This window comes from Pongo pygmaeus, chromosome 1, assembly GCF_028885625.2.
Source record: "Pongo pygmaeus isolate AG05252 chromosome 1, NHGRI_mPonPyg2-v2.0_pri, whole genome shotgun sequence".
NCBI lineage: Eukaryota > Metazoa > Chordata > Mammalia > Primates > Hominidae > Pongo > Pongo pygmaeus.
In genome coordinates this window covers 7,266,432-7,278,574 of record NC_072373.2, presented here as the reverse complement: position 1 = coordinate 7,278,574, position 12,143 = coordinate 7,266,432, and the positions used below count along the sequence as shown (strand labels likewise).

The 12,143-nt window shown below is 37.4% G+C and overlaps 1 protein-coding gene across 7 annotated transcripts in view; it reads left to right on the top strand.

Annotated features, from left to right (window-relative positions):
- WDR64 (WD repeat domain 64) overlaps window positions 1-9,078 on the top strand; it is a 150,941-nt gene extending 141,863 nt beyond the window's left edge. For 6 of the 7 annotated variants that reach the window (XM_054478925.2, XM_054478931.2, XM_054478953.2 and 3 more), the window contains 3 exons: window positions 1,493-1,573; window positions 2,542-2,655; window positions 7,438-9,008. In XM_054478925.2, coding sequence (XP_054334900.1) covers window positions 1,493-1,573; window positions 2,542-2,655; window positions 7,438-7,518 — 276 coding nt within the window. In that variant the 3' untranslated portion in view covers window positions 7,519-9,008. Of the gene's footprint in view, window positions 1-1,492; window positions 1,574-2,541; window positions 2,656-7,437 lie in introns of all 7 variants that reach the window. The other variant, XM_054478906.1, reaches the window with a different exon arrangement.
- Window positions 9,079-12,143: the final 3,065 nt, after the last annotated feature.

The window sequence follows — 12,143 nt, the reverse complement described above, 5'->3', positions numbered from 1 at the left end:
CATCTGAAAATCCTTCAAAGGGTTTTTGTGAGAAAACCCTTTTTTCTCACAAAATGAGAGAAAATACGTACCAGGTACATTTTAGTTTCTCAATAAACATTAGTTCCACTTTCGCCAAAGGCTCCATGTCTCCCTGCTTTGTGTCTCATAACATGTTCTATTATCGTGTTCTACATTAAAATAGAATTATTCAGCTGGGTGTGGTGGCTCACGCCTGTAATCTCAACACTTTGGGAGGCTGAGGCGGGTGGATCACCTGAGGTCAGGAGTTTGAGACCAGCCTGGCCAACATGGTGAAACTTGTCTTTACTAAAAATACAAAAATTAGCGGGGCATGGTGGCAGGCGCCTGAAATCCCAGCTACTTGGGAGGCTGAGGCAGAAGAATCCCTTGAACTCAGGAGGCAGAGGTTGCAGTGAGCTGAGATCACGCCATTGCACTCCAGCCTGGGCAACAAGAGCAAAACTCTGTCTAAAAAAAAAAAAAAAAAGAATTATTTGTATACTTACCTCTACTTCCCATCCCTATCACTAAATCATAAGCTCTTTATGAGCAAAGATACATGCATAGCCTGTAACAGATACTCAATTTTGTTGAATAGGACTAAAATAGTACAACCTAGAAATAAAGATTGGAATTCACTTTTAAAGTTCTCTTTCAATTTAGAGATAAGAAATCATTTTTTAAGTAACTTAACTGAAACATTAAGTAAATTTGGAGAAATCTTTAGAATGAGTTTTAGAGCCCTTGAAATGAAATAATTGAATGCCCCACATATTTTAAGCTTTACTCTTTTTTTTTTTTTTTGAGACAGTGTCTTGCTCTGTCATCCAGGCTGGAGTGCAGTGCTGTGATCTCGGCTCATTGCAACCTCCGCCTCCTGCGTTCAAGTGATTCTTCTGCCTCAGCCTCCCAAGTAGCTGGGACTACAGGCACCTGCCACCACGCCCAGCTAATTTTTGTATTTTTAGTAGAGACGGGGTTTCACCATGTTGGCCAGGATGGTCTCGATCTTTTGGCCTCGTGATCTGCCCGCCTCGGCCTCTGAAAGTGCTGGGATTACAGGCATAAGCCACCGTGCCCGGCCGCTTTATTCTCTTTTTACCTCAGTTGGTTGGTAAAACAACAAAGGTTGAATGCTAAAGTTAAATTAAAATGCCTTTCCCTTAGGACTCTGATTTTCACCAGCAGTCTTGTTTTGCCCATTCCTTTTCATTTTCAATTATGTGATATTTATCTGTTCACCTCTTCTGTTAATTTCTTTTTTGATGTATTGTGACCATGAATGATGACACAGTGGTACTAAATCTTACAATTGAATAGCACCTTGCTATACACATGATTTCATTTGACTCTCATAACTAGGTAACAGGGAAGGCCCTTGTCTAAGATTACACATCTAATAAGTGACAGAGTCAGGATTTGAACCCAGGTATTTTACCAGTGATAGGATGTGCCCCTTTCATTAAACATTCATCCGTTTGTTTTGCAGATTCGAAGATATCCTTTGGAAGGTTTCGTGACTGAAAACAGAGAGGCAGGGATTGTTTTTGGCTCTCTGCCTATATACAGGGTGAGTTGGAGTTTCTAGGAGTAGAGGGGTCACAGAACAGTAGGGAATCTGCCATCTCATTCCTGACCCTGGGCTACCAAGCAAGGTTGAAAAAAATCATACAGTCAGTTGGACCGTTGCTTCCAAAAATGTATTATTTGCAGTCCCAGAAAAGTCTTGGGCTGTGTGTGTCAATGACCGGGTCCCTTGTCTCTGCCATACCACATGGTGGTTATTTTGAACATTACTCTGGTGGCTCGTCAACTACAGGGTAAAATCCAAATGCCCTTGCTTGGCTTATAAAACCTCCAGGATCCACCCTCTTTTTTCAACACCTTCTCCTCATACTCTGCCTATATTCCAACCACATGAAATTACTTTCCGTGCCTTAAGCATCACTGGTCTCTCCAATACCTCTGAAACTGTGCCCGTGCTGCCCCCCTGCCCAGAATTCATTCATTTCTTGTTTCCCTCCAAATCCCTACTCATCCTTCAAGTCTCTACCCCAGGTAACCTTTGTTAGACAACTAATTAATTAACCCAAGAAATAATAAGCCAGAGACCAAATATTTCAAATTAACTTATATCTTAGATGTTATCTTTCCTAAGAACATGTTGTAATAGGTATCAAATACTTAAGCTAACAGATGATGCTAAAGGGTGAACTATCAAGATTTAATAGTGAATTTCTAAAAGGTAGACGGAATGCAGTGTCTCACATCTCTAACCCTGGAATTTTGGGAGGCAGAGGCAAGGAGATTGCTTGAGCCCAGAAATTCGAGACCAGCCTGGGCAACATAATGGGACCTTGTCTCTATTTTAAAAATAAAAAATAAAATAAAATAAAGATTTAATACTGAGCAACTGGGAAGAAGGGGGTGTGTATTTTGAAGCAGCTGGGCCTTCTCACTCCTCATCCCAACTCCTGAATTCATATTACAGAAGTAATCACTTTGAGCGTGTCTCACTGACTAATTTGTGGCTTCCAGATATCAAGCCCCACTAGTCTAAGATTTCTTCCACTGATTGGCCTAGAAGCCCAAAAGGACTCTTCAGATGGCATTACAGGAAAGAAGAAGGGAGGTCATGCCCAACGTGAAAAAGTAAGTTAGTACTAATTCCACAGTTAACTCCAATTTCAGTGTATCCTATTTCTGTTTTTTTTTTAAATATGTCTCTGCTTTCAGAAACATTCTGAACCTAAAATCATTTCAGTTCGTACTTTTTTTTTTTTTTTCTTGAGGCAGAGTTTCCCTCTTGGCACGATCTCAGCTCACTGCAACCTCCGCCTTCCAGGTTCAAACGATTCTTCTGCTTCAGCCTCCTAAGTAGCTGGGATTACGGGCATGCGCCACTGTGTCCAGCTAATTTTGTATTTTTTTTAATAGAGACGGGGTTTTTCCATGTTGGTCAGGCTGGTCTCGAACTCCTGACCTCAGGTGATCCACCCACCTCAGCCTCCCAAAGTGTTAGGATTACAGGCATAAGCCACTGTGCCCGGCCTCAGTTCATATTTTTTATGAATATTCCAGATGTGTGTGTTTTAGCTCAGTGAGATGAAAATCATGAATTTGCTGGACAGAGAAAGAGAAAAATCAAATAAGATCAATAAGCCTGAGCTAATGAAGCTTATCTAGAGTTTTATGACTGAAATTCACTGAGCTGTTTTAGAAACTAGGAGATTTGACACGACATAGAGGAGGGCTGTATAACCATCCTTGTGTCTTAATTTGGTTGTACCTACAGAGTAAAGCCATGACATCAATCAGTTTCTGTCTTAGCTGCAAGAATTTTTCTACAGTATTAATAAAAATAACTAACATGCAATGCTTTAGAGTTTGCAATGATTTTATAAATGATTCATTTGATTTTCACAATAAGAACAAAGAAAATATTAGACTCTCTTAGAGCTGGGAAAAAAATGGAGCCTAAAGTAAGGTCAAGTGCCTTACCAAAGATCACATACAAATGAAGTGATAAGCTGGTGCCTACTCTGACTCCAAATTCCATGCTCATTCAATTAAACCATGATAGCCTACACAGCTATCCCTATATAACCTATCGCTCTCCTACTAATTCTAGAAGCTTTCAGGGGCCTAACTTAATAGATCAAACATTTAGGAGGAAGATATAGCACATGGTAATTTTTTATAAGTCTCCTTTCCATGAAGTCAGATTAAAATTAAAAAGGAGTTGGCGTTTATTGATTGTGCCTAACTCAGTAATAGATAACAAATACTGACAACAACAACAATATTCAAAGCTGCTTTGTTTAATTAATATTGAAAACTTTGCCATAATAATGTTAGCTTGTGCACTTAATGAGACTATGAATAATTTCTGTTAATCATCAACTCTGACAATTATTTGAATAAGAATTTTTGGTATTAGAAGAGTTTTCTGTTAAAAAATACCATTTACTTTTAATTGTTTTATGTAACTGATAAAACACAGTTGTATAAATAATCCAAAACCTTGTCTAGAGATCTGGAAATGAAAAAAAAATCCAAAACTAAAGGTAATAAAGTATTTGTATTTTTTTCTGCACGACTCTGTGCATTAGGTTTTATAATTCATGTATTTTATGTCTATTTGGACTCTTATTTAAATTTTATCTCATCTGATGTTAAATATACTTTACATTCTTTAAGTAAATACTAAGTGACAGAAAGAAGATGGCCAAATATGTCTTAGGTACCAGGGGAAGACAATATGGAATGAAACATTATTCACAGTTAATCTACATAAAGACTAATCTACACTCCAATAACCAGAATTTGACTCTACTATAATTAATTTTATTAGAGATCATAAAGAATGATAAATTATTTATCCAAACACAAAGACATTTTTAAGATGTCTAAATAACCTGATGTTCTGACAAATCCTTTATTTTCTCTTAATCACTCTGATAGATCGTCGATCACACCAGAAAGACAAAAGGAATAGATGTCTTCATTTGTTTATAGAAAATAGGTGCCTTAATTTGCTTAAATTGAAAAATCCTGACATAAAACTCTCTTCTGGTTTACTAAAAGAAATAGTTAAGTGTCACCAGGGGTCAAAATTGGTTTCCAATATACAATTAAGACCCTTTTAGAAAATTGTGCACTTAGTAAGATGACAAAATCTGGAAACTGGGATAGATCAAAGCACCACTATGTTAACTGTCTACAATTTTAGAACTCCAAAGATCCTAAATGGAAAAATAGTGGATGAAATAAAATCAATAGTTAGACACCAAATACCTAGTTTCATAAAAACACTTCCAAAATGGTGGGCATAAAACGACCTCAGAAATTTAGGGGGAGAAATTTCACTTTTATGAAACAAATATTGATGGAATACCTTAAAATATTCATCATGTCCCCTGCACTGTTCTGGGCACCAGGAATCCATTTATAGATTAAGGAACTTACAGTAGAGTTGGAAGAAAGTCCTTTGAGTAAAAGGTTCAATAATAGATATCTTAGTCTCTTTTGACTTATTATTTTTAAATATAGAAATGCTAATTCTGAATATGAACTTCTTTAAATCATTTATACGTCTCTTTAGAATTAAACAACACATTATAAAATATTAACCATGGTACAACACATTATAAAATATTAACCATGATTTACAAAAGATAAATCAGAACATGAGTTTATATTTCCTTTTCAGTTTAAATGTAGGAAGAGAAGGGAAGAAAGTGAACTTTGGAAAGTGTAACCCATTTTCAAAATTGTGGAAACACATCCAATCATGCAAAAATGGCTAAGTGAAAGATGGTATATGTAATAACATACTCCATAGTTTTTCCGAAGTATTTAATGACAGGCCAGGCACAGTGGCTCATGCCTGTAATCCCAGCACTTTGGGAGGCTGAGGCAGTTGGATTGATTGAACCCAGGAGTTGGAAACCAGTCTGGGAAACACAGTGAGACCTTGTCTCTACAAAAAAAAATAATAATAATAATACAAAAATTAGCCGGGTGTGGTGATGCACACCTGTAGTCCCAGCTACTTGGGAGGCTGAGGTGGGAGGATTTCTTGAGCCTGGAAAGTGGACGTTGCAGTGAGCCAAGATCATGACAAAGCATCTCAGCCTGGGTGACAGAATGAAACTCTGTCTCAAAAAAAAAAAAAAAAAAAAAAAAAGACTTAATGACAGAAAAATTCTCACAATTTTATTTTAGGTGAAAAGAATATATAAACTGTAACTCAGTAATATTTCTAATGATAACAGCAAGCCTTTATTTTCAAATCAATGTTGCCCGGTATGATACTGTACATTTGCTATGCACTCTTTCATTTCATCTTTGCAACAACACTTTGAGATATGTTTCAGGAGGACATATGATCATCCTCCTGTTACAATTAAGAAAACTGAAACACAGAGAATAAGTAATTCCTCTGAGATTCCAAAAAAAGCAAGTCATAGAGCTGGGATAAATCCAGTCACTTAACTTCAGAGCCTGTACACTTAAACGCAATGCAGTATAATTCAGAGATGGGTGAGCTGCTAGGTCTCTCCTGGTCAGAATAACCTTATGAGAATTAACAATTAATGAACACTAGAGAGCCCCACCCTTCCCATCTTTTTGAGTCTCCTCACTGATTTAATTTTTTTCATAGCTCTGATCACTACATGACATTGTATCATACAAAAAATCATTTTTTCCAAAAGTATTTTTCATATAGCTTAATTTTTCCCCCTAAAAAGTCATTTTTATTGCCTTTATCCCACTAGAATGTAAGATCCATGAAGGCAGAAACTTTGCCTAACTTACTCTCTGCTGCAGTGCCAATATCCAGAACATAAGAGACACTGCAGAAACATTTGCTGAATGAAATAGTGAATTAGCTTTTAAAACAAGTGGAAAAAGAAAAAGAGAAAATAAAAGAAAGATCTGTGCAGCTTGGGAAGTTCCCTCTGCTGGGGTTTAGCAGGTTGATCCAGGGAGCTAAGCCTCCTACCTTGTCCGTGGGAGAAAGAGGAGTAGTCGTGAGCTGTTAATGTCCAAGCTTAAAGGATCCATAAGTGGTTGAATCTTGATCTTAGGAGCTCAGTCTTCTCCCTTTCCTTATAACTCTCTACATCTCCTCTTCCCTTTTTCTTCTTTCTTTCTTTTTCCCCATAATAGACCATAAAATCAAATTGACGTGTATTGTGAATATTGGTTGAACATTACTGATATGAATTTTTAAACCAAATTAGTTTAAATTTTTATACCTATTTCTTCCAAAAATGATCAATGCAAAACAAACTTTTATTAGCTGGACGTGGTGACACACGCCTGTGGTCCCAGTTACTCGGGAGGCTAAGATTGGAGGATCGCTTGAGCCCAGGAGGTTGAGGCTGCAGTGGGCTGTGATGGTGCCACTGCACTCCAGCCTGGGTGACAGAGCAAGACCCTGTCTCAAAACAAAGCAGAACACAACAAAAACCAAACTTTTATTCCTCATTTGTGTGACTGATAATCACTTGATTTTATTTTCCTGTGAGCCAATGGACTCTGATGTTATTAATCTACAATATTAATTATTAATCGTGCTCATTTCAGCAGCACATATACAATATTAATTATTAATTAACCAAGTCTTGTTTTGTTTTGTTTTGACCCAACCCTTTCCACACTGTGCAGCTGAGTCCCAGAATGGATAACTGCCCAGTTAAGTAGCTCTTCAGCTTCTGCTTGTCCACCACATCCTTCAGGAGCCCCAACTCCTACTTTTAACATACTTTTATCCTGAAGTCACATAGGATTGTTAAGTAAATAACTATTCATTTTTTTCTAGGAGGATTAAAATCTCTATGTAAATTAGCAATACAACTTGACTCCGGAAAATTGTGTTTGTCAGTAGAATGCCAGTTACTGACTGACATGCTCTTTATTTCACAGGCACCACGAAGAAGTTTGAAAAAAAATTTAGTCCCACAAATAAATCTGGCTTCTTCCTTCTTCCCAGCCATACCCAAGTAAGGAGAAAAAATCAGAAATGGCTGCTGCACATAAAATGGCAACGTTTGGATGATACCTGCTCTTTATTTCAGGATGAGAGGGAGAAACCACCAGACACTATCAGTCATCTCTGGTGTCAGGCCATCCTATTGATGGGAAAGATTGCTTAGGGAGTTCTGGTGACCTCAACTCTGAATACCAAGCAAGCAACAAGCAGCCAGAAGTTTAGGCGATGTTTCTTATTTACTACCAGCAAACTGACACATAAGAAAACAAATGAAATCAACAGCATTAGTAGGTCTAAAATAATATGGTTATCAATGTTTAGCTTTCCACTTCCTCCCATTGGTCACCTTACTCCACAGCCAGAATGATTGTCAGAACATGTGCAGTAAAAGGCACTTTCAAGTCATGCTATGTGTTGTACAAAGAGAATTATTATTAAAAAGAAAAATGTACCAGTCAGATCTCTAGATGTTTGTCTTCTTCATTTAGAGAAATATTATCTGGAAGAAAATGTCCTAAGTTTCTTAAAGTCAGAAATTATTTAAATGTAGTCCAGACCTGACTCCAGATAAGTATCAAAGAAGGCAAAGAAAGGAAGAAAAATGGGTCATAGAAATAGAAAGAGCATAGTAACATGGTAGATTTAACCTTCAATATATCAATAATTATGAAACCTTTGATAGGCTAAGTATGCAAATTTAAAAGGTTGTCAGAATGGATTAAAAAAACAAAATCCAACTATATGTTGTTTACAAGAAACACATCTAACATACAAGGACACCAAACTCTTAAAGATAAAAGAATGAAAAAAGATGTATGATGCAAAAACTAACCTAAAGAAAATCAATATAGCCATATTAATATTAAAATACACTTTAAGAAAATAAACAAGAATCTTTATAGAAGTTTTATTAATAATAACTCAAAATTGGAAAAATCCTAGTTTCCACAACAGAAGAATGACTAAACAAACTATGGTAGGGTAGGACAATGGAATCCTCAGCAATTAAAAGGAATAAAATGCTAATGCATGCATTAACATAGACCAATCTCAAGAATATATTAACTCAAAAAAACTTTACAGAAAAAATACATGTTGTATGATTCCATGTTTATAAAATTCTACAACAGGGTAGACTAATATTCAGTTCAAAAAATTAAAACAATGGTGGCCTCTGGGAGAGACGGCAAATGTTACGGACAGATTTAGAGATTTAGAAGGGGTACGAAAGAACTTTCTGGGGTGAATGGTAATGTTCTTTATCTTAATAAAGTTTGTGTTATACAGCTAGGTGTGCATTTCAAAATTTACTGGATGATATTTCTGCATTTCATTGTATGTGAATTTTTTCAAAAAATTAAGAATTGTAAACTAATATTCTCATTGGTATGCATGCTAATAGGATTACTAGTGTCTTCCACTTACTTTGAAATGAATCAAAAAGATAAGATGAACTAATGGATAGAGGGATGGACTGATAGATGGGTATGTGTTAGAGCATATCTAAAACCACATTAATTACGGAATCTAGGTGGTAGGAATACAGGTATTCATTAAAGAATTCTTTCAAATTCTCTGAGTGTTTTCATTTTTTTCCATATTAAAAGAGAGGAGGGAAAAAAGTCTAATGAAGAAATCAATATAACATTTTAGAGAAAACTGTGAGGAACTCTATATAAATGCAAAGGTATATTTACGTTCATGGCTTTGAGGATTCAATATTGTAAAGATGTAAGTTCTTTCTATACTAGTCATCTATTGCTGCATAACAAACAATAAAAAAAAATTGAGTGGCTTGAAACAGCAATCATTTATTTGCTCATAACTCTGTGGGTTAGCAATTTGGGATGGCCCCACCTGGGCATTTCTTCTGGTCTCACCTGGTGCCACTCACACAACTGCAGTGAGTGTCTAAATGGTCTAAGATGGCCTCCTTGTGTTTGATGCTGACTACTGGCTGGACTTCTCTTTCTGTGTGATCTCTCATCTCCAAAGAGCCAAGGGGTCAGATTACAGTGCTCGCACCTGTAATTCCAGAACTTGGGGAGGCTGAGGTGGAAGGGTCGCTTGAGCTCAGAAGTTTGAGACCAGCCTAGGCAACATAGCAAAACTCTGTCTCTACAGTAAATACACAAATTAGCTGGGTGTGGTGGCACAGGCCTGTAGTTCCAGCTACTGGAGATGCTGAGGTGGGAGGATCACTAGGGCCTGGGGTGTCAAGGCTGCAGTGAGCTGAGATCACACCACTGCACACCAGCCTGAGTGAGGGAGTGAAACCCTGTCTCAAACACAAAACAAAACTAAACAAAAACACAAAGAGGCAAGACCACGACTCTTCACATAATGATCTGATGGTTTCAAGAAGGCAAAAACAGAAGCTACAAGATCTCTTGAAGCACTGAGTACAAAAGAAAAGATAGGTAAATTGAATTATATTAGAGTTTAAAATTCCTGTTTACCAAAGAGAGACTATTAAGAAAGAAAAAAGGCAAGCTGTAGAATGGCAGAGATTTTCATTATATATAATTAAGAAAGGACTTATATCTAAAATATATAAAGAACTTCAACAAATCAATAAGAAAAATCAAGGCAATCCAGTAGGATAGGCAAAAAACAAACAAAAAAAAACCCATGAACTAACACTTTCGAGAAGAGGTTATGCAAATAGCCAATACATATATTAAAAAGTGCTCAACTTTCTTAATGCTAATCAAGGTAATGCTAATCAGAACCATATTAGATGAAAGAATCAACCAAAAACAAACAAAAATAACCTCCTGGGACTAATAATCAATTATACCCAAGGTTGTAGGATATAAGATTAATACGCAAAAGTCAATTGCTTCCCTATTTACCAGCAATGAACACGTGGAATTGAAATTAAAAACACAATACTTAGGCAAAAACCTAACAAAATATGTAGAAGAACTATATGAGGAAAACCCCAAAAACCCTGATGAAAGAAATCAAGTAACTAAATAAAGGAGAAATATTCCATGTTAATGGGTAAGAAGATTCAATATCATCAAGATGTCAGTTTTTCCCAACTTGATCTAAAAATTCAATGCAATCCCAACCAAAACCCCAGAAAATTACTTTGGGGATATTGAGGAAATGATTCCAAAGCTAATATGGAGAAGCAAAAGACACAGAATAGCAAACACAATGTTGAAGAAGAAGAATGAAGTTGGGGGACTGATATCAAGACTTAGTACAAAGCTATCGTGATCAAGACAGTGTGGTACTGGCAACAGATTTAAGAAACAGATCAATGGGACAGAATAGAGAGCCCAGCACCAGACCCACATAAATACAGTCAACTGATCTTTGACAAAGGAGCAAAGATAACACAATGGAGAAAAAGATACACTTCCACACATGGTGCTGGAACAACTGGACATCCACGTGCAAAAAATGAATTCAGATGCAACCTTACATCCTTCCCAAAAATTAGCTCAAAATGGATTATAAGCCTAAATGTAAGATGTAAAACTGTAAAACTCCTAGAAGGTAACATAGGAGAAATTTTAAATTTCCTTCAATTTGGTAATGATGTTTTAGATACAACACCAAAGACACAATCTATGAAATAAGGAATTGATAAACTGCACCTCATAAATAGGTTCTCTTTTTTTTTTTTTTTTTTTTTTTTTTGGAGACAGAGTCTTGCTGTGTCACCTGGCTGGAGTGCAATTGCACAATCTCTGCTCACTGCAACCACCACTTCCTAGGTTCAAGCAATTCTCGTGCCGCAGCCTCCTAAGTAGCTGGGACTACAGGCACATGCCACCACACCCTGCTACTTGTTTGCATTTTAGTAGAGACAGGGTTTTGCCATGTTGCCCAGGCTGGTCTCAAACTCCTGAGCTCAGGCAATCCGTTCACCTCAGCCTCCCAAAATGCTAGGATTATAGGCATAAGCCACCATGCCTGGCTTTGTAAACTGCACTTCATTAAGATTAAAATTATCTGCTCTATAAGAGACACTGTCAAGAGAATGAAAAAACAAGACAAAGACTGGGAGAAAATATTTGCAAAAGACACATCTGATAAAGAACTGTTATCTAATATATAAGAACTATTAAAACTCCACAGTGCCAGGCATGGTGGCTGAGGCCTGTAATCCCAGCACTTTGGGAGGCCAAGATGGGTGGATCACTTAAGGCCAGAAGTTCGAGACCAGCCTGGCCAACATGGTGACCCCATCTCTACTAAAAATGCAAAAATTACCAGTCATGGTGACACATGCCTGTAGTCCCAGCTACTCGGGAGGCTGAGGCAGGAGAAATGCTTGAACCTGGAAGACAGAGGTTGCAGTGACAGTGAGCTAAGATTGCACCGCTACACTCCAGCCTGGGCGACCGAGCAAGACTCTGCCTCAAAACAAATATAAATAATAAAATTCGACAGTAGGCCAGGCGTGGTGGCTCACACCTGTAATCTCAGCACTTTGGGAGGCCAAGTTGGGCAGATCACCTGAGGTCAGGCGTTCGAATCCAGCATGGCCAACATGGTGAAACCCCGTCTCTACTAAAAATACAAAAATTAGCCAGGCATGGTGGAGCATCCCTGTAGTCCCAGCTACTTGGGAGGCTGAGGCAGGAGAATTGCTTGAACCTAGGAGGTGGAGGTTACAGTG